General features: G+C 38.1%; 1 protein-coding gene across 2 annotated transcripts in view; it reads right to left on the reverse strand.

Moving 5' to 3' along the window:
- Positions 1 to 12758: 12758 nt before the first annotated feature.
- Positions 12759 to 25778, reverse strand: part of ZNF568 (zinc finger protein 568) — a 44697-nt gene continuing 31677 nt past the window's right edge. For both annotated transcript variants that reach the window (XM_082607966.1, XM_082607967.1), the window contains 4 exons: positions 25088 to 25214; positions 24721 to 24816; positions 18154 to 21121; positions 12759 to 13287 (listed from right to left, as the gene is read on the reverse strand). In XM_082607966.1, the coding sequence (XP_082464092.1) occupies positions 19539 to 21121; positions 24721 to 24816; positions 25088 to 25214 (1806 nt within the window). In that variant the 3' untranslated portion in view covers positions 12759 to 13287; positions 18154 to 19538. The remainder of the gene's footprint in view (positions 13288 to 18153; positions 21122 to 24720; positions 24817 to 25087; positions 25215 to 25778) is intronic.

Below are 25778 nucleotides of genomic sequence, written 5' to 3' on the forward strand. Positions count from 1 at the left end.
TATTATATTTTCCAAAAGTCTTGGTCCACAACAGTTTGCAAATTTTAAATAAGAAAAGAAAAAAGGTTTTGTCTTTCACCACAATTTGAGAAGCACTACTTTAAAAGAGAAAGGATGGGATGGGATATTTACTTAGCCTTTTTCGAAGAGATAGCTAATAGTTTTCTGTATTCTAGTCAATATGACCAAAGAAATAAAATCTCATTTATATCCTTAATGAAAATTTCAAGGCCAGCTGTAATCTCCCTCCTGTAACATTTTTGTGTCCCCCAATAACTAAAGACCAAACTAGTGTCCTAATTAAGAGAGTGCAAAAGATAAATTCTTTTATTCAGAGGAACCCCTCTTCTACCTCTAACACTGGGGGCATCAGTCAGCCCATGGGACATACCTTATTTGTCTTCTGCTGCAAGCTCAACCACCTCTTATATCTACCTTCACTTCACTGTTTTTATTTAAAGATCAGATCAGTTTGAGTGCCTCATATTTTAAATAACACTTATGACTTACTCTGTGCCTTCAGTATTTGTCCCTTGAAGGAACTCCCAGACATAGCAGAAATCATGCCTGCACGCTAGACACCAGGAGATCTTAGAAAGGTATTGCCCAACATGCAATAAGAAGGTAAAATTTCACAAAGGTTGAGGCCAATATAAATTCATGTGGCTTGAAACAACTTTGGGATGGGGCAGAAATCATAGTATAGCTCTCTGCCAAGTTCATTTAACAGAGACTCTATAGCTCTCTGCCAAGTTCATTTAACAGAGACTCTGTTGGGAGACTCTATTGCATAAAATGGCTGCTCATGTTGCTCTTGGTTGTCAAATTTAGTTAGAGAAGAACTAGCAGCTGGTTATCTGGGAACACTAAAACAGTCATTAATTATGCCCCAGAAACAGCTGCTGAAGCTTTGCCTTGGCTTTTCCACTGGCGCTCTGCCCAAAGCCTGGTGCAGCTGATGTTCACCTGTATCTGTTGGTCCAAAATTATCAGTCAAAATTGCCACTCTGGCTAATATTTCCATGGGTTGCCAAGCTAAGAAAATGAAACTACTGAGACTGAATTAACAGTATCAAAAATTAAGAATCTTCATACATATACCTCTATAGAACCCAGTCAATCCACTCCTAGGTATTTATCCAAGAGAAACGGAAACATAGATTTATACAAAGACTTGTACACAAATGTTCATGGTAGCTTTATCTGTAATAGTCCCAAACTGGAAACAACCCAACTATTCACCAACAGGTGATTTGATAAACAAACTGTGGTACCCTTACTCAGCAATGAAAAGAAAGAAACTGCTACACACAACAACATAGATGAATCTCACATCTGAGCAAATGAAGCAGATACCAAAGACACTGTATGATTCCACTTATATGGAGCTCTAAAGCAAGCAAAACTAATCTATGGAAATGGAGGTCAGAAAAGTGATTACCTCAGAAGAGGATGGTAGCTGTTGTCTGGGAAGGAGCCAAGGGAACTTTCTGAGGGAATGGAAAGTATTCTATTTCTTGATCTCGGTGAGGGATACACAGTTATATGCACAGGATGCATACTTAATATTTTTATATTTTATTATATGGAAGTTATACCTCAATTTTTTAAAAGGGAAAGAGTGGGGGAAAAAGACATTAAAAGATCTTTAGTCATTAAGGAAGTAGGCAGGGAAGTTTTAGAGACATGAGTCAGGGATAGAGTAAAGGATGAAATAATGAAGGGCAAACCACCTGATCCCTGTGGACTATTCTAGGGCCTACAAATATTTCAGACCTATGTGTAGGCTTTAAAACATGAGACCTACGATATAAAAATTATCATGTATAGTCAAATGTCTCTAAAATTCAATTTGACAGGTTTAATATTCAACACAATTCTATGGAGCTACATAAAAATAATTTCAATGTAGGCTATATGTGTTTTTTTTTACTGCATTTATTTGATTTTAAGTGTACTGAAGCCTTCATAAGTCCTTTAAGTTTATTGCAATCTTAAAGTAGCAGTGGCTCTTCCTTCATTTCCTCTCTCCCCTCTGTGTTTTATCTCCCTTATTCCCACACTTCTGAGTTGGAAATAATCTTCTACCCCAAGGATCTTGGCCTCTGCCTTCTACATTTCAACTTGGTTCAACACACCCAGTTCCCATTCAACTCCTGGTGAAAGGACTTTTCACTAGGCCCAGTGCAGGTCAATAGGACATGGAATTCTCTCTTATTAGAGATCTTCTTGAACCCATTTCCTCTACAGGCCCCCAAACCATCCAATTTTCCCACAAACAAAACTAACCAAAATCTAGGGTACCTTTGGGCAAACTTTGAGGCCCATTGCACTAAATCCAAAGAGAAAGGCCAACGTAACATGATTAAATAAAGCAAATACCCCTCCTTCTTACTTTAGCAAAACCCTTACACACCCTTCCTAGTAATTCTTGAGACACAGTCCAATGGAAATAGACTTCCAACAAATCCTTTGAAAATCATAGGGCAACTAACTTCCATCAGAATTTCATCTGAAAACTTCGACTTTACAGACATTATACCTTAATCACAGGCTTGGGAAGTAGGTGGTTATTTTTTTCAGAGATGCTTCTTTTTGAAGTCTTTCTGTCAATTTTGAAGACATTATTTGGAGTTCAGAATTGTAAGGAATGTAATTCTACTGAGAAGAAATGTAGATACCAGATCCATGTCTCCTAACTTTGTCTTTGGTTTTGCTGGGTTTTGTCTGATATATATATATATATATATATATATTTCTATTTATTTATTTATTTATTTATGGCTGCACTGGATCTTCGTTGCTGCGTGCAGGCTTTCTCTAGTTGCGGTGAGCAGGGGCGACTCTTCGTTGAGGTGAGTGGGCTTCTCCTTGCGGTGGCTTCTCTTGTAGCAGAGAATGGGCTCTAGGTATGCGGGCTTCAGTAGTTGTGGCTTGCAGGCTCAGTAGTTGTGGCTCGCGGGCTCTAGAGCGCAGGCTCAGTAGTTGTGGTGCACGGGCTTAGTTGCTCCGCGGCATGTGGGATCTTCCCAGACCAAGGCTCAAGCCCATGTCCCCTGCATTGGCAGGCGGATTCTTAACCACTGTGCCACCAGGGAAGTCCCTGATATTTTTACCTTAGGTGCACATAGTTATATTAATAACAGCCTTTGTCCATTCAGGGCCCACATTAGGTTTTTTAGTTGGCTAATGTGGTAGACTTTGATATTATACCATACTTTTTACCACTTTTCTCTGGGTCCCTCCTTAGAAGAGGATTATACTTCCTGCCCATTGATATCAGGCTTGGTAATGTGTGAAAGTGACATGTGCCAGTTCAGAGAAGGAGCTTTAAGAGTAGTTGCTTGGGGCTTCCCTGGTGGCACAGTGGTTGAGAGTCTGCCTGCCGATGCAGGGGACGCAGGTTCGTGCCCTGGTCTGGGAGGATCCCACATGCCGCGGAGCGGCTGGGCCCGTGAGCCATGGCCGCTGAGCCTGCGCGTCCGGGGCCTGCGCTCCACAGCGGAAGAGGTCACAGCAGTCAGAGGCACGCGTACCGCAAAAAATAATAATAATAAAATAAAAATAAAATCATCTTTGGCCAGTGAGAGTCCCTTCAAGTTGGCTCCTGTGTCCTTTAAAATGACCCCAGTAATCTGATAACTGTCTTGCTTTCTGATATACTGATAGGTTCCAGGCTTTTTGTAACTGATACCTGGTTTAACTGCAATGTGATGAGATTGCAGCTTAAGATATTAATCTACTGATATTTGCTTGATACTTTCTTTATGGTCAACTTCTATAAATGTCCCATGTTTGCTTGGAAAGACTGTCTATTCTGAAGTTGTCAGATGCATGCTCTAGGTATGTCCAGCAGGTCAAATTTGTTAATTGTGCTGCTTAGATTATCTATAAGCCTAAAAACATTTTGTCTGTTTGATCAGTCAATTAGAGAGATTGTAAAATCTCCCATCACTATAAGTCATTTTAACTACGTATTCTATCTACTTTCAGAGTTTTACTTACCACCACTTTACTGAAACTAATCTTGTCAAGGTCACCAATAACTTAACTGTTGCTAAAGAATTCAATGGTCAGTATCTCAGCCTTTTTCTTCTTCTTCTTTTTTTTTTTTTTTTGCGGTACGCGGGCCGCTCACTGTTGTGGCCTCTCCTGTTGCGGAGCACAGGCTCCGGATGTGCAGGCTCAGTGGCCATGGCTCACGGGCCCAGCCGCTCCATGGCATGTGGGATCTTCCCAGACCGGGGCATGAACCTGTGTCCCCTGCATCGGCAGGTGGACTCTCAACCACTGCACCACCAGGGAAGCCCTTCTTCTTTTAAAAAAATATTTATTTATTTATTTGGTTGCACAAGGTCTTAGTTGAGGCAGGCAGGCTCCTTTAGTTGTGGCTTGAGGGCTCCTTAGTTGTGGCATGCGAACTCTTAGTTGCAGCATGAGTGTGGGATCTAGGTCCCTGACCAGGGATCGAACCCGGGCCCCCCGCATTGGGAGCGCAGAGTCTTAACCACTGCACCACCAGGGAAGTCCCTCAGTCTTCTTTTTACTTGGCCAATTAGCAAAATTTGGTAAAGTTCATCATTCCCTCCTTTTAAAAACGCTTTCCTCACTTTGCTCCCAATACATTTTCCTCCCTGGGTTTTTGTTCTAACTCCCTGGCCCCACTTTCTTATCCCCTATGCTGCTTGCTCTTCATTTCTCTGCCCTCTAAATGATGGAGTTCCCCCCAAAGATCAGTCCTTAGATCTCTTGTCATCCAGTCTCATGGCTTTAAACATAATTAATATTCTAACAACTCATGAAAGTATATCTCTAGTCAGACATCCCTTCTGCATTCCAGATCCACATATCTAGTTGTCTAGTAGATTTCTGTGCTTGGAAATCTAGGCCTCTCCCTAGCAATCTGTCCATCCAGACCCTCAAACAAGCTTGTCCTGTAGCTTTTCCATGTCAACAGATAGAAATTGCATCTTTTAAGTTGATCAGGCCAAAAATCTGGGCATCATCTTGATTTTTCTCTTTCTCTAATGAGCCACACCAAATCTATCAGCCAACCTTTATAGCTCTACCTTGAAAATATCTCAAAAAACTGACTACTTCTCAATACATCAACCATTATCACCCAGATCCAAGTCCTTATTACCTCGAGCCTCTCAATTTGTATCTCTGGTTCCACGTTAGCTCCTCTGCCCTCTATTATTAATAGGTCCTATAAGACAATCCCTTTAAAACATAAGTCATATTGTGTTAGTCCTCTACTTATGGCCTTCCAGTGGTTTCCCACTCCTTACAAAGCAAAAGCCAATCCCTTCCTAGACTCATCTTCAAGATGAGTCATTAATCTGGCCTTCAATCTCTTTCTAAACATCATCACTTACTAGTCCCTTCTTACCTCTCTTTTCTCTGACCATAATGTCCTGCTCCTTACCATTCCTTGAACATGTCACTTATGCTCTCGGCAGGGTCTTTGAAATTACTCTTCTCTAAAGCTAAATGTTCTTTATTCAAAATTTTCCATGACTCATTCCCTCACCTCCTTCAGTTCTTTGCTCAAATGTCATTGTCTAGTTCCACTTTCAGTAGTGGCAGACTTGCTTATTTCAGACTAAGCCACACAAAGACAATAACTATAAACTCTGGACTATGTTTTTACACACACACACACACACACACACACACAATGTGAAGGCATTGGGGAACAAATAAAAGTAGGCAAAAATTGAAGGGGAGTTGAAACTTGAAAACCAAAAAGTGCACTGTGACACATTAACATTTATATAGATTATCACCTAAGAGCACTTCACAGCCTCTGTGGCACAAGGTAGCCAAACACAAGTAGAAAGCCACAATCATACTGGCTTGAGAAGTTGGAGGATGACGTTTGAAGTTTCATGAAATGGTTTAATAATGAAGACTTAACTTCCAGTAAGGAGGGAGCTACAGAGAAAGAGACTCAAGATCTACATATAAATTCTGCCCAAAACTTTGACTGATGCCTGAAACTTACAAGTAAAAGGAAACTCCAAAGAGCCTAGGGAAATCAACAATTAGAAGACTGGAAAAATGGAGCAGATATTTCAGTTACTGCTTATTCAGGGGAGACAGATTGTATTTTAAATCCAGCCAAGGGATTCCCTGGTGGCGCAGTGGTTAAGACTCCATGCTCCCAATGCAAGGGGCCTGGGTTCGGTCCCTGGTCAGGGAACTAGATCCCACATGCATGCCAAAACTGAGAGTTTGCATGCCACAACTAAGGAGCCCATGAGCCACAACTAAGGAGCCTGACTGCCACAACTAAGGAGCTGGTGAGCTGCAACTAAGAAGCCAGTGAGACACAACTAAGAAGCCCACCTGCTGCAACTAAGACCCATTGCAACCAAATAAATAAATTAAATAAATATGAAAAAATTTCCATCTATCAAGATTCTTATTAAAAAATAATCCAGCCAAGGTAACTATTTTTCAGGACAAAAGTCAACACTGTTTTCAAGTTACATCTATATTGTAGTGTGTACGAGAATTTCATTCTTTTGCATGGCTGAATAATATTCTATTGTATATATATACCACATTTTGGTTACCCATTCATCCACTGATGACCCTTTTGGGGCTATTGTCAATATGCTGTTATGAACATTGGTTTACAAATATCAATTTGAATTCCTGCTTTCAATTCTTTTGGATATATACTTAGGTGTGGAAATACAGAATCATATGGTAATTCTAAGTTTAACTTTTTTGAAGAACTGCCAAACAGTTTTCCTCAGCAGTTGCACTATTTTACTTTCCCACCAACAATTCACAAGGGTTCCAATTTCTTCACATCCTTGCCAAGACTTATTATTTTCCATTTAAAAAATAATAGTCAGCCTAGGGGGTACGGAGTCATATCTCATTATGGTCTTGATTTTTCATTTTCATAATGACAATTGAAGTTGAGTATCTTTTCATGTGCTTGTTAGCCACCTGTGTATCTTCACTGGAAAAATGTCTATAAAAGGCACTTGCCAATTTTTGAACTGGATTGTTATTTGTTCTTAGGAATTCTTCATATATCCTGGATGTTAATCACTTATTAGAAATATGATTTTTCTCCCGTTCTGTGAGTTGTCTTTTTGCTCTCTTGATAGTATACTTTTATGCACAGTTTTTTATTTTGATTAAGTCCAATATATCTACTTTTTCTTTCACTGTCTGTGCTTTTGGTGTCAAAGCCAAGAAATCATTACCAATCCAATGTCAGTTGTCCCCTAAATTTTTTTCCTAAGAGATTTATAGTTTTGTCATCTTTTTTCGTTAGATTCATTAGGGTTTTATCAATTTATTGATCTTTTCAAAGAATTAGCTTTTGTTTCCACTGATTTTCTCCATTGATTTCCTGTTTTCAATTTCAATGATCTCTAGTTTTTATTATTGCTTTCTTTCTGCTTGATTTAGGTTTAAATTGCTCCTCTTTATCTCATTTGCTAAGGTGGGAGCTTAAATTATTGATTTTAGATATTTCTTCTTTTCTAATATAGAACTTCAGGCTATAATTTCTCTCCAAGTACTCATTTCACTGCACGCCACAATTTTGATAAATTGTATCTTCATTTGGTTGAAAATATATTTGAATTTCTCTTGATAATTGTTTAACCCATGTGTTATTTATAAATCTGTTGTTTAATCTCCAAATATTTTGTGATTTTTTTCAGCTTTCTATTACTGATTTCTAGTTTATTTCTCACTGTGGTCTAAGGCCATACTTTATATGATTTCTAGTCTTCAAAATGTGTTAGGTGTGTTTTATGGCCAGAATGTGGTCTATTTTGGTGAATGTTTGAACTGAGTTGAGAAGAATGTGTACTCAGCTGTTTCTGGATGAAATAGTCTATAAGCTTCAACTAAATTCAGCTGATCAATGATGCTATTCAGTTCAACTATGTCCTTACTGATTTTCTGCCTCATGGGCTTATCAATTACTGAAGGTGGGGTGTAGTAGTCTCCTTACAGTTCTATCAGTCATTTTTATTATGATAAAATTCACATTTTATCCATTTAAAAAGTGTACAATTCAGTGGCTTTTAGTGCATTAACAGCGGTGTGCAATTGTCACCACTATCTAATTCCAGGAACTTTTCATCACCCCAAATGAAAACCCCATGCCCAATAAACAGTCACTCCCCAATCCCTCGTTCCCCAGTGTCCCTGGAAACCATTAATCTGCTTTCTGTTTCTATGGATTTGCCTATTCCGTATAATTCACATAAATGGAATAATCATATAATATGTGGTCTTTTGCTTCCGGCTTCTTTCATGTAGCATAATGTTTTTGAGGTTCATCTATACTGTAAGATGTATCAGTACTTCATTCCTTTTTATGGCCAAATAATATTCTGTTAAATTGATACAGCATTTAAAAAAATATTTATTTGGGGGTGTGTTGGGTCTTTGTTGCTGCGTGCGGGCTTTCTCTAGTTGCGGCGAGTGGGGGCTACTCTTTGTTGCGGTGTGTGGGCTTCTCATTGCGGTGGCTTCTCGTTGTGCAGCACAGGCTCTAGGCACGCGGGCTTCAGTAGTTGTGGCATCAGGCTCAGTAGTTGTGGCTCATGGGCTCTAGAGCACAGGCTCAGTAGTTGTGGCGCATGGGGTTAGTTCCTCCAGGGCATGTGGGATCTTCCCGGACCAGGGATTGAACCCATATTCCCTGCATTGGCAAGCGGATTCTCAACCACTGCCCCACGAGGGAAGCCCTTGCATATTTTGTTTATCCATTCATCTGGTAGTGGACATTTTCATTATTTCTACCTTTTGGCTATTATGAATATAGTTCAATCAGTTTTTGCCTCATGCATTTTGATGCTCTGCTCTTAGGTCTATACACTTTAATGATTATTATGACTTCTTGGGCAATTGATCTCTTTATGATTATTTGATGCCCTCTTTTCCCCTGATACTTTTCCTTGTTCCAAATAATGCTGCAGTGAATATGGGAATGCATATATCTTTGAATTAGTGTTTTCATTTTCTTTGGATATATAACCAGGAGTGGAATTGCTGGATCATATGGTAGTTCTATTTTTAATGTTTTGAGGAACCTCCATACTGTTTTCCATAGTGGCTATACCAATTTACACTCCCACTAATAATGTACTAGGGTTCCCTTTTCTCCACATCCTCGCCAACACTTATTTCTTGTCTTTTTGACAGTAGCCATTCTGACAGGTGTGAAATAATATCTCACAATGGTTTTGACTTGCATTTCCTTGATGATTAGTAATGTTGCACATCTTTTCATGTGTCAGTTGGTCATCCATATGTCTTCTTGGAAAAATGCCTATCCAGGTCCTTTGCCCATTATTAAATCAGGTTGTTTGTTTTTGCTACTGAGCTGTATGAGTTCCTAATATATTTTGGATATTAACCTCTTATCAGACATATCAGTTGCAAATATCTTCTCCCATTCAGTAGGTTGCTTTTTTTGTTTTGTTGATGGTTTCATTAGCTATGCAAAAGCTTTTAAGTTTGATTAGGTCCCACTTGTTTTATTTTTGCTCGTTTCCCTTGCCTAAGGAGACAGATCCAAAAAAAAAGATTGCTAAGACCTGAAAAGAGTGTACTATGTTTTCTTCTAGGAGTATTATGATTTCAGGTCTTACAATAGGTCTTTGATTAACTTTGAGTTCATTTTTGTATATGGTGTGAGAAAATGTTCTAATTTCATTCCTTTACATGTAGCTGTCCAGTTTTCCCAACATCACTTATGGAAGAGGCTGTCTCTTCATTGTATATTCTTGCCTCCTATGTCATAGATTAATTGAGCAGATATGTGTGGGTTTACTTCTGGGCTCTCTATTTTGTTCCATTTATCTATGTGTCTGTTTTTGTGCCAGCACCATACTATTTTGATTACTATAGCTTTGTAGAATGCTAGGGTTTTTTCCCCTAAAACTTTACATATTTCACTCCATTCTCTTCATGCTTACATGGTTTCTGGAGAGAAGCCCAATGTAATTCTTATTCTTGTTTTCCAGAGTTCAGGTGTTCCCCCCCTCCCCCACCAAACCTAGCTTCTTTCAAGATTTTTCTTTTTGTCTTTGGTTTTCTCCAGTCTCAATATGATATACAGTTGCTGCTTGAACAACACGGGTTTGAACTGCACGGGTGCACTTATACATGGATTACTTTCAATCAATACAGTACGTATATTTTCATTTTACAGATCTTTATGTGTGGGGAAAGGTTTGTGTTCAATTAGAAATCACAATATGTGGGATCAAAAGAACTAGGGTTTGAGTCCTGATTCTATCCAAACTGTTTCAGCCTCCTGTCCTTGGGTGAGTCATTTATCAATTCCTTTGTTTTTGAGACAGAGATAGCAGTATGTGGATTTTTGACTGTTCTGAGGGCCAGCACCCCTAATCCCTGCATTGTTCAAGGATCAACTGTAGATACATGTAGATTTCTTGGTAATTCACCTGCTTGGTGTTTCCTGAGCCTCCTGGATCTGTCATTTGGTGTTATTAATTTTGGAAAACTCTCCTCCATTATTATTTCAAATATTTCTCCTTTTTCTCCTCCTTCTGGCATCCTAATTACATGTATGTAACACCTTTTGTTATTTACCCACAGTTCTTGGATATTTTGTTCTGGCTTTTGTTTTGTTTTGTTTTTGAGTTGTTTGTTTTTAAACCAGTTTTTTCTCTTTACATTTCAGTTTGGCAAATTTCTACTGACATAGCTCCAAGCTCATTGATTCTTTGACCATATTCATTCTACTGATGAACCTATCAAAGGTATTAATTTCTAGCATTCCTTTTTTTTTTTTTTTTTTTGCGATACGCGGGCCTCTCAAGGCTGTGGCCTCCCCCGTTGTGGAGCACAGCCTCCGGACACGCAGGCTCAGCAGCCATGGCTCACGGGCCCAGCTGCTCCACGGCATGTGGGATCTTCCTGGACCGGGACACAAACCCATGTCCCCTGTATCAGCAGGCAGACACTCAACCACTGCGCCACCAGGGAAGCCCCCTTTTGATCTTTTGTTAGAGTTTTCATCTCTTTGCTTACACTACCCAACTGTCTTGCATAGTGCCTACATTTTCCATTAGAGTCCTTTAGCATATTAATCACAGTTATTTTGAATTTCCTACCTGATAATTCCAAAATCTGGGTCATATCTGAGCCTGGTTCTAATGCTTGCATCATCTCTTCAGTTTCTTCTTGCCTTTTAGCATAGCTTGTAATTGTTTGTTGAAAACTGGATATGATGTATTGGGTAATATAAACTGAAGTAATATACCTTAGTGTGAGATTTTATGTAAATCTGGCCAGTAGCTGGACCATGTTTAATGTTTGCTACACCTGTAAGTGACAGAGGCTTTAGTTTTCTCTGGTGTCAACGTTTCTTCCTCCTCTGTAGTCTTTGGGTTTCCCTAAGATCTCCTTCTTAAATCAAGTCTATCTTGTGGCTCTTCCCATTGCAATCCACTGTTATTATACAGGAGCCCTATCAATGTGGTGCTAAGGTGTGGGGGAGGGGAAGCATTCTATACTCATAATTAAATCTCCTTTTTTAGTGGGTCTGAATATTTTGGAAGATTTCTCAGCCCTTTTTTCCCTTCTCCGTTTCAGTGAGACAGGAAGGTTAAAGGGGGCTGGCACTGGCTAGCTGCCCCTCCCTCCAGGAGATAGGGCTCTGGTAATACCATTTGCCTAGGAGAGCAGGAATTTATTATGTAGAACACTCTAAGTGTATTTCAAAAAGGCTGCCCTTTCCTAGTCCCAAAAATGGGGGGGGGGGTGTTTCTTAGATCTTTACCTTGAGAACCTGGTGGGTTCTTAAGAGATAAAACACATGAAAGTGTGGGGGGTTCCCTAAGGCTGGACCCCCAGAGCTTCTCACACTCAAGCTAATCCATACTCACCCTTCAGCAATTCATCAAAACTATCATTTAAGTATTCTTAACAGTTTATGGCTCCTGTAGCTTTTGCTCCAGGTAAGCTGATTTTGGCTGTTATCTATATTTTTCCATCTCTCCACAATTCAGAGTGGTGGTTTTCCCTGGGTAAGCTGATTTTGGCTGTTATCTATATTTTTCCATCTCTCCACAATTCAGAGTGGTTGTTTTCTCTGTGACCTCAATTCTCTGATGGGTTTAAGAAAAGTCATTGTTTTCACGAAGTAAGTCAGAAAGAGAAAGACAAATACCGTATGATATTACGTATATGTGGAATCTAAAATATGATTCAAATCGACATATCTACAAAACAAAAACAGACTCACAGATATAGAGAATAGACTTGTGGTTGCCAAGGGGGAGGAGAGGTAGGGGAGGGAAGGAATGGGAATTTGGGATTAGTAGAGGCAAACTATTATATATAGAACGGATAAACAACAAGGTCCTACTGTATAGCACAGGCAACTATTTTCAATAACCTGTGACAAACCATAATGGAAAAGAATATGAAAAGCAATATATATATATATATATAACTGAGTCACTTTGCTGTATAGTAGAAATGAACACAACACTGTAAATCAACTATACTTCAATAAAATTTAAAAAATTCTCCATATCATATGTCAGCAGGGAAATTAATATTAAAACAACCATGAGATACCAACTATACATACCTATTAGAAATGGCCAAAATTTGGAAAGTTGACAACACCAAATGCTGACAAGGATGTGAAGCAACAGGAACTCTCATTCATTGTTGGTGGGATGCAAAATGATACAGCCACTTTTTTTAAAATGAATTTATTTATTTTTGGTTGTGTTGCTGTGCATAGGCTTTCTCTAGTTGCGGTGAGCAGGGGTTACTCTTTGTTGCGTTGCTTGGGCTTCTCACTGCAGTGGCTTCTCCTGTTGCAAAGCACGGGCTCTAGGCATATGGACTTTGGTAGTTGTGGCTCGCAGGCTCTAGGGCGCAGGCTCAGTAGTTGTGGCGCATGGGCTTAGTTGCTCCACAGCATGTGGGATCTTCCTGGACCAGGGATCGAACCCGTGTCCCCTGAATTGGCAGGAGGATTCTTAACCACTGTGCCACCAGGGAAGCCAATACAGCCACTTTGGAAGAGAGTTTGGCAGCTTCTTATAAAACTAAACATACTCTAACCAAATATTCCAGCAATCACATTCCTTGGTATTGATATTTACCCAAAAGAGATGAACACTTCTGTCTGCACAGAAACCTGCACATGGATGTTTACAGCAGCTTTATCCATACATGCCTAAGCCTGGAAGCAACCAAGATGTCCTTCAGCAGATGAATGAATAAACTGTGGCATATCCAGACAATTCAGTGCTGAAAAGAAATAAACTATTAAGCCATGAAAAGACATGGAGGAACTTTAAATGCATATTATTAAGTAAAAGAAGCCAATCTGAAAAGGCTACATACTATATGATTCCAACTATATGGAAAAGGCAAAACTATGGAGACAAAAAGATCAGTGGTTGCCAAGGGAGGAATGAATAGCAGAAAGGATTTTAAGGGCAGTGAAAATATTCTGTATGATACTATAATGGTGGATATATGTGGATACATTTGTCCAAACCCATAGAATGTACAACACCAAGAGTGAACCCTGATGTTAACTATGAACTTTGGGTGATTATGATGTGTCAAAGTAGGTCCATCAATTGTAATAAATGTACCACTCTGGTGGGCGATGTTGGTAATGGGGTGGCTAGGCATGTGTGGGGGCAGGGGGCATATGGGAAATCACTGTACCTTCCCCTCAGTTTTCCTGTTAACTGATAACTTCCCTTAAAAAAATCTTTAAAAAATAATAGTAATAATTGTGAGTTCCCAGAGTTCGGGGGCGGGGGGGGGGAGTCATTGATTTTCAGTTTGTTCAGGTTTTTTTTTTCCTTGTTGTAAGAATGGGAGCAATGATTTCCAAGCTCCTTAAATGTCAGAGCTGAAACCAGAAATCCTGAATTTTTTCATCAGTATGAAAACTTTAATTTCCAAAAGAGTCATATATTTCACAGCATTACCACTTACTTGCATAATCATCAGTGCTGGATGTTATGTCTTTGTAATTTCCCAGCTGGCTCTGCAGCTATTTCTTGTTACTAAGTGCTAGCCAGTAGAATGTGAAGGAAAGTAATGTTCTTGTTACTAAGTGCTAGCCAGTAGAATGTGAAGGAAAGTAATGTCTCCAACTTTAGATACCTGTCCTTAAAGTAAACTGATGTGCCTCTCTGCCCACTTTTCCACTTGGCTCCTTGGGATGTGAATATGATAGTGTGCCATCTTGGACTGTGTGAATAAGGTTACCACCCTAGGAGTGTTGGAAAACAAGAAAGAGAAGTCATACCAGTTCTGTACTACCTAACTTCAGACTATTAAAGTAAGGATAAAAAAATCAGTTTTTAATTTTATTTTAAGGCACTATTATTTGAGGTCTCTTACATTCTAAATCTGTATCTCAAAACATCAGCTTTAACAATAAAGGGACCTGAAATACTTTAAATCAAACCCACACCAATCCTGTGAATTATATGCCAGTGTTTTCCAGTAATTTCACTGTCATTTTTAATGCCATAAGTCAATTCTGCTATTCTGTTCCACTGTCAATATTTGTTCTATTTACTCACATTTTAACATTTTCTTTGCCCACTCTTCTTGTTTCTCAAATCCTCTATCTAGGACCACTTATATTTTTAAATAGCATGCCAACACCTCTCCTCAGTTCCCCTCCCTTCACAACTTTTTAGTCCCTTAACAAAGAGTTTTTGAAGAGACCAGGGCAGATGTCAAAACAGCAGTTCTTAAAGAGTGGTTGGAGAATCCCTAGGGGTCCCTTAGGTCAAAATATCTTCATAGTAATTCCAAGACTTTATTTTCCTTTTTCACTTTCATTCTCTCATGAGTGTAGAGTCTCCCAGTCTATATAACATGTGACATTGCTACAGAATGAATGCAGATATAAGAAACCAGGTATCTAAAAAATTATATAATGATGCCACTCTCATTATTTTTGTTTTGGAAAATAATTACTATTCATAAAATGTTATCATGTTAACATGTGATGAGTTTATTCATTTTTTAATGAATTTAAAATTTTTATTTCAGTTTGAGACTTGCTATTGTAAAATGTCTGCCTGTCTTAGATCAGGTTGCCTGGGAAACAGAATCTGAGAGGAAGCAGATTGGGTGGAAGGTGAAGTTGATCTGTGATAGGGTTGCAATCTGTTGGGGAGCTCTAGGACGGGATTGGCTCTTTGGACTTGCTCTAAATTGCCCTTGGGGAGGCAGTGTTAACCGTGCACGACCCAGCTCTCTTTGTGCAAGAGCAACTCCTATAGAGGAACTTAGCTGTGAGTTGTCAGCAAAGATCCTCAGCAGCTGGCAGCACAATGAGGGGGGAATCTTGACAAGTCTAAGGCATAACTTACATTCTAGAGTTCCCTTAGTGATCGGGCTGAAACGTCCCATGGCAGGACTACAGCTGAGATCACACCCTTAACTTCCTCTTTACTGTCCTGCTTCTTCATGCCCTTACCATTCTTACTGGGAGAAATTCCTTAATAAACCACTTGCATAGGAATCCTCACCTTAAGGTCTGCTTCTGGCAGATACAAGGTAAAAGAATGTCCACAATAGAACTCGATTCCATCCTCCAATCTTTACCCCAAAATGTTTCTCCCTAGTCTGCTGCATTTTTAGCAAATGGCGACCATCCAGCTCTCCACAAAAATGTAAGAGCTATCCTTTATCTCTCTTTTCCTCATCTTTCATATCAGCAAACTTCAAATTAAGTCTGAAACCTAGAATGGAAATTCTCCAGGCAGCAGTTCACATGCGTCCAAGTGGAGAGGGATTTATCGTAGTTTGATTAATGATTTTGTTTTCAGATGTTATCTCAGTCACTTAGACCTTATTTCTATTCCTTAGGACAGGGAAAAAACTTAAGAGACCAGATCACTTTCTTGTTGACATATAGTCAGCAGAACAGCCTTCTTAGACTTGAGATTCAGGTTTACTCTCAGGCACTTTATCTCACCCAATAAGCACAGCCACTCTTAGTGGGAGAGGCTAAAAGAGGCCCCTAAGGTAGTCCTTATGGACTGCAGGTGAAATTTTAAAAATTTCTGTTGACTCCAAAGCTATGTAAAGGGGCAGAAGATTTAAATGAGATATGAGCCAAATAAAGAAACATGAAGAATTGGGAATTCCCTGGCAGTCCAGTGGTTAGGACTCTGTGCTTTCACTGCCGGGGAACTAAGATTCCGCAAGCTGCCTGGTGCAGCAAAAAACGAACAAACGAAAATAAAAATAAAAAACATGAAGAAGAAAATCAGGGGACTTCCCTGGTGGCACAGTGGTTAAGAATCCACCTGCCAATGCAGGGGACACCGGTTCGAGCCCTGGTCCAGGAAGATCCCACATGCTGTGGAGCAACTAAGTCTGTGTGCCACAACTACTGAGCCTGTACTCTAGAGCCTGCGAGCCACAACTACTGAGCCCATGTGCCACAACTACTGAAGCCCGTGCACCTAGAGCCCGTGCTCTGCAACAAGAGAACCACCGCAATAAGAAGCCTGTGCACTGCAACGAAGGGTAGCCCCTGCTCGCCCCAACTAGAGAAAGCTGGCATGCAGCAACAAAGACCCAACGCAGCCAAAAATAAAAATTAATTAATTATTTTAAAAAAGAAGAAAATCAGAGTGAAAAATGACAGTTTAGACCAAAAAAAAGTTTTGCAACTAAAAATATACAGATCTTGTTATGTATATAACACATGAACTTTGAAAACTATTTTTTTTAAAAAAAGAAGTCTACAATAAAGTGTGCTGGCAAAATTGGACTTAGCACAAAACCTATGAAAGAAGAGATTATGAAATTACAACACTCATTTAGATATTTAAGTTTTGGTAAATTATTGATTTCATAAAAATCAGCACCTGCTATTTACAATTGTTAAGTCACTGTCAGTCTTCAGAAATACCTAATAAAAGTAAAATTGACATTACTCACATTTGTACTTCATAAATTTAGTTTGAGATTTAGTTTTGTGAAATCAGCTTCAAAATAAATGTGGCTGACATTCAAATATTCAAAGCTAAAGATTCCTTTTGAACAACATCGCCAATCCTAATCATGTTTTTAAAAAGGCACTAATGGTTTTCTGTATGTCAAGTAATATTGTAGAGGTGGTATAATTAAAAAAAAAATTACCTGAAGGGGTGATTTATGTATTGTTACAGAGGATGAGATCCTTTGAGTGAAGCTCTTATTACTGCTCAGAGTCTTAGACCACCACTGCTTCCAACCAAAACTAGACAGGTACATAAAACAAGGGTTGTAGAAGAGTGAAACAATTTTACATAATTGCTTATGGCCACCTCAAGAAAATAAAAGTCTTTCTTGGGACTGGTGGTCCAGTGGTTAAGAATCTGCCTTCCAATGCAGGGGACGTGGGTTTGGTTCAATCCCTGGTCGGGAAACTAAGATCCCACCTGGCGCACGCCGCAACTACTAAGCATGCGCTCTAGAGCCTGTGTGCCACAACTAGAGACCCCATGGGCTCTGGAGCCCACTCACTGCAACAAAAGATCCCACACGCTTCAATGAAGATCCTGCATGTCGCAACTAAGACCCGATGCAGCCAAGTAAATAAATAAATAAATAAATAAATAAAAATTTAAAAATGGCCTATAAAAGGCTTTCTTGTTTCAGAATATTGTAATAATTAACAATGATATTAATGCCTATGCTGGTTGTATGGAAACTTACAGTGCAAGACTAATATTGTAGAGTTAATTTCTCAGGAAAATCTTTTTCTCTCCACAATGACTCTAAGCATATTACTAACTTATTAGCTATGAATCCAACAAGTCAGCTGCCAAATAATGCAAGACACATTGAGAGAGTAGGGATCATTAGACCTTGATGATGCCCTAAAATAGTAAATAGAATCACATTTGATTTGTCACACTCCCCTCTGATTTTCAAATTTTTAATAAATAATTATATACTTCCTTGAATCTAAGATATACTTGGTTGAAAATTGAGTTCTAAATTCAGAATGTGAAAATGTGGGGGAAAAAAGCATCATGGGATTGATAAAACATGTTAACTTCATATTATATAGTAAACAGAACTATCACTTTTAATTACTACTTTTCTGGAAATATTTTTGACAAAACAGTTCAGCACCGGATAGGGCATATGAATCCATTGTAATATTTTATTCTCTGGGTATAGGCTTCCCCTAGCCAATAAATCCTGAGAAATAAGTACAAAAACACTATTAAGATAAGACATCCATATCACCATTATATATCATTAACTTTTAAGATTTATTTTATATGCTGCCCATCTTTTTTTAAGGCATAAAAATTACAAGTAAAGCTAAAAGCCCCCTTTGACCAACACCCTCAATCCTAATCTCCTGCCAGAGACAACACTATTGATAATTTGGTATGTGTCCTTTTTAATCCATTTAAAATAGTTTTACATACATATTTCAATAATAAAAACAATTCTATTCTTTGTGAATGATTTTACTCCAATTTACATGAATGTTATTATATGGTATGTTTCGTCTGGATCTTGATTTTTTTTTCACTCAACATTATTTTAGATAACAACCATGTTACACAATACAGACCAAGCTCGTTGCTTTTAACTGCTATATACCACTCCATTATTTGAATATATCACATTTTATTCATCCATTATCCCTTCAATATATATGTTGTTTTCAATTCATATATATATATATATATATATATATATATATATATATATATATATATATGTATTTCTTATTCATATTTATGAATTTCTTTAGGATGTATATCCAGAAGTGGAATGGCAGGGTCCTTTTAAAAAATACTTCCCTGCCTCAAAGTCATAGACAATATCCTGTTATTTCCTTTCAAGAAGTTCAGAGTTTGGCTTTTCACATTTCAGTGTTCAAATCCTTTGGAATTCTTTTTCTTTATATGTTTTAAGGTTGTATGTAATTTTATTTTCCCCAATGTGGAGATTCAAATACTCCAACTGTTTTTATTGACTAGGCCGTCATTCTTCTACTGATTCACGATGTCATGTCTAATATACAACAAGTTTGCATATATTCATTCATTTACTTCTAGGCATTCTATTCTGTAAATCCTTTTTATTTATCCATTAATGTTCTAATACCACACACTATTATATGACCATACCTTCATAATACATGTAGTATATGGTAGAAGGTGTGTCCTCTCTGTTCTTATTCAATATTGTCTCAGCAATCCATAGACTTTTATTTCATATGGATTTTAGAATCATTTGGTAAAGACCCTAGAAAATTCTTGTTAGATGTTTGGAACTATATTAGGTCCATAGATTAATTTGGGGAGAAAAGACATTTTATGATATTGGGTTTTTCCATCTACATCCATTGTATTTCCCTCCATTTACTCAAGTCTTTTGCCCTTCAATAAAGCTTTACAATTTTTTCATAAAGATCTTTTTCATTTTTTGAGACTATGCCAAGATATTTTAAAGTTAAGTAAAGCATGGATTGAATTTAAGAGAAGGCCTTTATTCAATTAGTATACTCGGCGTTTCTCACCTGTATGACCTCTCTTATGTATAGAAAGGGATGCTCTTTGAGAGAATGCTTTCCCACATTCATTACATTCAAAAGGTTTCTCACCGGTGTGAATTCTCATATGTATTATAAGTAATGAGCATTGAGAGAAGGCTTTTCCACATTTATTACATTCATACGGTTTCTCCCCTGTATGACTTCTAACGTGAAGAGTAAGGGATGAGATTCGAGAGAAGGCTTTACCGCATTCATTACATTTAAATGGTTTCTCTCCAGTATGAATTTTTTCATGTTCAAGGAGATTTTGTCTCTGACTGAAAGCTTTTCCACATTGATTACAATGATAGGGTTTCTCTCCAGTATGAATTTTCTCATGTTCAGTGAGATTTGATTTCTGACTAAAGGCTTTCCCACATACTGTACACGCATAGGGTTTTTCACCAGTATGAATTCTCTGGTGTCGGATGAGGTTTGACATCTGAATAAAAGCTTTCCCACATTCATTACATTCATAAGGTTTCTCTCCAGTATGAATTTTTTGATGTGTAATGAGATTTTCTTTCCGGCTGAAGGCTTTTCCACATTCATTACATTCATAGGGTTTCTCAGCTGTATGATTTCTCATATGTACAGTAAGGGATGAACTTTGAGAGAAGGCTTTCCCACATTCACTGCATACATAGGGTTTCTCACCTGTATGACTTCTCATATGTATAATAAATACTGAGCATTGAGAGAAGGCTTTTCCACATTTATTACATTTATAGGGTTTCTCCCCTGTGTGACTTCTCATATGTAGATTAACAGATGACATTCGAGAAAAAGCTCTACCACATTCATTACATGCATAAGGTTTCTCGCCAGTATGAATTTTCTCATGCTCAATAAGATTTTGCTTCTGGCTGAAGGCTTTTCCACATTCCTTACATTCATAGGGTTTTTCTCCAGTATGAATTCTCTCATGTTCAATGAGATTTGATTTCTGACTGAAGGCCTTCCAACAATCCTTACATGCATAAGGTTTTTCTCCGGTATGAATTCTCTGGTGTCTAATAAGGTTTGACATTTGAATGAAAGCTTTTCCACATTCATTACACTTATATGGTTTTTCCCCAGTATGAATTTTTTGATGTGTAATAAGATTTTCCTTCCTACTGAAAGCTTTTCCACATTCCTTACATTCATAAAGTTTCTCTCCAGCATGAATTCTCTCATGTCTGATGAGGTCAAATTTATGATTAAAGTCTTGTCCACACTGATTACACTTAAAGGGGGTTACAACATGGGATGAGCAATGGTAAAATGGTTTCCCATACTTATTACACTCATAATTTTTCTCTCTTATACAGCCTTTCTCATAACTAAGTAAGTCTAAATTATGTTCAAAATCCTTATCAAATGAGTCATATTCATAGAAGTTTTGTCTTGAAGTAACAATGTCTGAGCCCAGAGGAAATACTTTTGCAACTTTTTTACATTCAATGACATTTTCCTTAATTAGAGTTTTCTTGGAGATGGATGTGACTTTCCTCACAAGTGTTTCCTGCTGCTCCTTGATCTGTTCATCATCTTCCCAAACTTCTAAAATGGAGGACCAAAAATTATAACTTTTGAATTTTTCTCCTACTGCATTATTGATAACATTTCAGAAATTTGCCAAAGTGGGGTTGATCTCTGATATTGGCTCTAGTCTCCCAATATGAAAGAAATCCAAAGTGCAAATGTCCCTAGTTTCTAAGATTTGAGAAGTTAACTCCTATAGATAATATTATGGAGAGAAAACTGCCATTAATAGGCCCAAGCTGCTTTGATTGATTTAAAAAACATACTTATACAATGCAGATATCAGTAAAATGAATAGAATAATTAAGATGAAAGGGCAACCACATAAATGACTGGATAGCAAGTCAAATGACTAGAGGATAAAATTAACACTTGTGGTTAAACAAAACAGATCGAATGTATATGTTTATTTCTCCCACTTCTTAAAATTCCATTGAAATGACAGTAAAAGAATAAAGATTGAAACCCGTAAGAACAAAGGAAATAGGACTAAAAAGAAGGGTAAACAATACATTTCAACAAAATACTGGAAGGCAAAAGGGTAAGACAACTGTCAACTGATAGCTAAGAAATTCAAGTTTTGTGCTATGAAGATGCAAACGTCCAACAACAAAGTGATTTGACAACAGAACACTAGAAAAGCTCAAAAATTGGAGGATTTAGGTACTTAAAAGGCAGGGATAAGAGTGGGGCTGAAAAACAGAGGATTAATTTAAAGTCTGGAGTTATATACTGATTTGAAGGCATGAACACATCTATATCATGAAGGTACATAAAGGAAAAAGGAGTCTATATGTAATTTAGAACTATTTTGGATAATGCTCAGTGAGGGCTGGAGTAAAGGAGTCATGTAAAACACAGTTCATAAAGGAATAAGAAAAAATAAACAGGAACTGAGGAGAAATCAGAATCCTTTAGAGAAAAGAAGACATTTCCAGGAAGGGTGATCCACAGGATCAAATATAGAAGAGGAATTCCTATTTCAATATGGTGGAATTAAACATCTCTGTGTCCTCTCCTCTCTGCAAACATGAAGAAGAAACAGAAAAGAAAATATATCCTCAATAAAACTAAAAGACAGCTAAACTCCAATTCCAGAGTATAAGGAAAGACCAGAGGGCAGACTGAACCAGGTAGGGAAGAAACCCAACCACTGGCTGTTCTTTCTTATCTTAGACAGAAAGCATGGTGAACAGAGTTCTCCAAAACAGAAGGCACACCCTGTGGACAGAATGAATGAGACATTTTTTACAATAGTGGAATCCAGATGTGTTAAGATTGCATGGTGGCAGGAACATAATGGTCTTCTTCTGGCCCTGTCAAATGGTAGGGAATGCAGAGCTAAACAAGGAGATGCAAATAGCCATTATTCTTGTATAAGCAGGATGCTGGCATAGGAGGGTAGAAGAGATACTGAGTGCTAGAGGAAGCATGCAATTAATAATCTCTGATTCAGAAGAAGTAAAGGGCAAACCAACTCTTAACACCAAACCTTGTATGACAGAGGAAGTCAATACGAGCAACAGAGGCTTCCTACTAGCTCAAGAGTATTTTTCTAGACAATCTCCAGCACTCTCCTTCTGTAAATAGTGGGTCCAGCAGGAAATAACTTTATTCAAAGATGAGGAATGATAGTTATAAAAGGAACCAGTATTCAGATCTATACCACACTACAAGAATCAAAAAACATGAATATGCAAGCTTATAGGAAAAACTGATATTGACTCATCAATAAGCCTCATAAAGTTCTAAAGCTTTCAAGAAAAACAAACGTGTGGGCATCCAGGCAAATAAATCAAGTCACCTATGAGGGAAAACAATCAGGCTTCAGATTTCTCCAAGCAACAATTCAAAGCCAAGAGGCAGCAGAGGACTATCGAAAGTCTTCAGGGAACTGTCTACAAAACCTCTAGGAAAGACAGTATGGCTCAAGAATTTTATACACAGCCAACTATCAACTAAATATAAAGGTTTTTAAAAAAAATATATTTGCTTGTTTGCAAAACCTCAGGGATTCCAGTTCCCACTAAATTATAAGCTCCATGAGCCCATGCCCAGAATAGTATTTTATCTATATTGTTATGACTATAAATGTGGTTTCCTTTTCCTTATATCTTCTACTCAGTTGTTGAAGTAAACATGAAAACTACTGATTTTTATTTGTTAATTTGATACCCTACCATGTCACTGGATTCTCTTACTATTTGTTGCAGTTGATTCTCTTGTGTTTTAAGGGATATAATCTTATCATCTATAAATAAAGATGGTTTTACAGGGTCCTTTCCAATTCTTCTGGTACTGATTTTTTTCTCTTGTCTGTTACTTAGGTATAAACTTAGTAAGAAATTTACAAAAGGTATAAAGGAAACCTTGGAAAGCATTTCTGAAGGACACAAAAATAGATAGATCTGAACAAAGATAGAGAACATGTTCTTGGATAGAAAACCTTGACGTTATAAAGATGTCAGCACTCTGAAAGTTAATTTATACTTTTAACACATTCCCAATAAAAAATCCAACAGGTTTTTCTCTGGGAAGAGACAGCTCAATGTAAAATTCTTATGGTGAAATAAACAATCAAGAATAGCCAGCACAGGGCTTCTGTGGTGGCGCAGTGGTTAAGAATCCGCCTGCCGATGCAGGGGACACTGGTTCGAGCCCTGGTCTGGGAAGATCCCACGTGTGCAGAGCAACTAAGCCCACACGCCGCAACTACTGAGCCTGTGCTCTAGAGCCCACGAGCCACAACTACTGAGACTGTGTGCCACGACCACTGAAGCCCATGCACCTAGAGCCCGTGCTCTGCAACAAGAGAAGCAACTGCAATGAGAAGCCCGTGCACTACAATGAAGAGTAGCCCCTGCTCGCTGCAACTAGAGAAAGCCCACGTGCAGCAACGAAGACCCAACACAGACAAAAATAAGTAAATAAAGTTAAAAAAAAAAAAAAGAATAGCCAGCACAACTCTAAAAAAAAAAGTGTACTCAACTGGGAAAAGAAAGGGACTGAGTGTCAAGGGTAAGAGACAGACTCACATTTCAATGTTATCTTTTGGACTGTTTATATTTTTTAACTAAGTGTGCATATATTATATTTCAAAAAAATTAAAGGAATGAAAGGTGTAAATAAGCAGGAAGGAGGTAACAATTTGTAAGCCAGAAACTTTTAAACTTATGTGGGATTGTGAGAGTTGTGAAGTACAATGGAAAGTGTGAGTATTGTTACAAAACAAATCTGAGGCTTTTCAAAATAGAAAGAAAAGGAATCTAACTCTGAAACAAATATGTTTTAAAAATACTATACATCCACAAAATATTGAACGCATAAGAAAAAGCCCTATGAACACAAAGGAAAGAGAGAGCTTAAGGATCATAGAGAGGGACACTAATCCTGAAAGTAACACTGTACATGAACTAGGGAAGTTTTGGTATCTAAAATTTGAAAAAAGGAAGATAGCTCCAATACAGTATTTGGAAGTGTCACCATAATCCAAGGCATTCACACCTTTTGTCACTCTAGAAGACTTAAGTGAATCTTAGAAAATGTGAAATGGTATCAACCCCCTGAACAACTGTCATGTGTCTTTCTCATTCAGACCTGCATTTTCACTTATTCACCTGGACAGGGCCTCCCAAGCATTTCTTCTTCTATCACCCATGGCTCCTCTTCCTGCTCCAACTTGAAGATCACATCTGGTTTGGTGACTTGGCAGCCTATTATGAGAGACAACAAAGGACTTGGATATTAATGCTGGAGACAACCATCCAGACTTCGGGTTGAGTCCTGGGGACTTGAGGGCCTATGAAAGATGAGGATGGAGGAACTTCCACAGTGAGACAAAGTAATTAGCCTTTACCCTACAGACAAGCACATACAATCAAATGAAGAAAGGGAAGGCTAGTTAAAGACATCTGGCAAGTTGAAGTCTTCACACATTTCAAAGATAGAAAAGAATTCTGTGTAAAATTGCAAAGCTACCCTTACCCACTGTGACTAGGTTGCTATAGTTCTCCAGCATCACATCACGGTACAAGTCCCTCTGAGCAGGTTTCATTTGCTGCCATTCCTCCTGGGTGAGGTCCACAGCCACATCCTTAAATGTTACTGTTCCCTGTAAAAAGACAATTTGAAGTCATCAAAACTAAACACTGTGGTCAAAACATCTAAGAACCCATTTAGCTGATCAGATACCATATATCAGGTTTGCATATTTACTTAATTTTGTATTTATACTATAGGGGAAAATATACCATAATAGAAATATCCTGTAGAAGTATGTTAATTATTGAATCAGCAAACTGATGAATTCATCATCTATTATTCAGGAAGCTGGAAACAGTGGTCACTGATTTATACTAGGCTGTGACAGAGGTGACACAGACATGATTCATGGTAACTGGCTCAGAACCTGTCCAAGCAATTATGTAATCTAGTAAGAAAGAGGACATGGAAATAGTGGGGAAGGAGGAGAAATAAGGCTGGAGGAAGGAGGAGAGGTATGAAAATTTGAACATGCAAAATTTGATATTTTTATAGGACTTCCAGATGGAAATGTCCACTATGCAGTTGGAGGTATGAAGAAAGGAGATGAGAATTTGTTAGCCATCAACCGAAAATTGGGAGCTGAATCCATGGCAGAAGGATATGAGTGGTTGTAAAGAACATATATGGTAGA

The sequence above is a fragment of the Mesoplodon mirus genome (assembly GCF_964341445.2).
Source record: "Mesoplodon mirus genome assembly, chromosome: 19".
NCBI classification, from domain to species: domain Eukaryota; kingdom Metazoa; phylum Chordata; class Mammalia; order Artiodactyla; family Ziphiidae; genus Mesoplodon; species Mesoplodon mirus.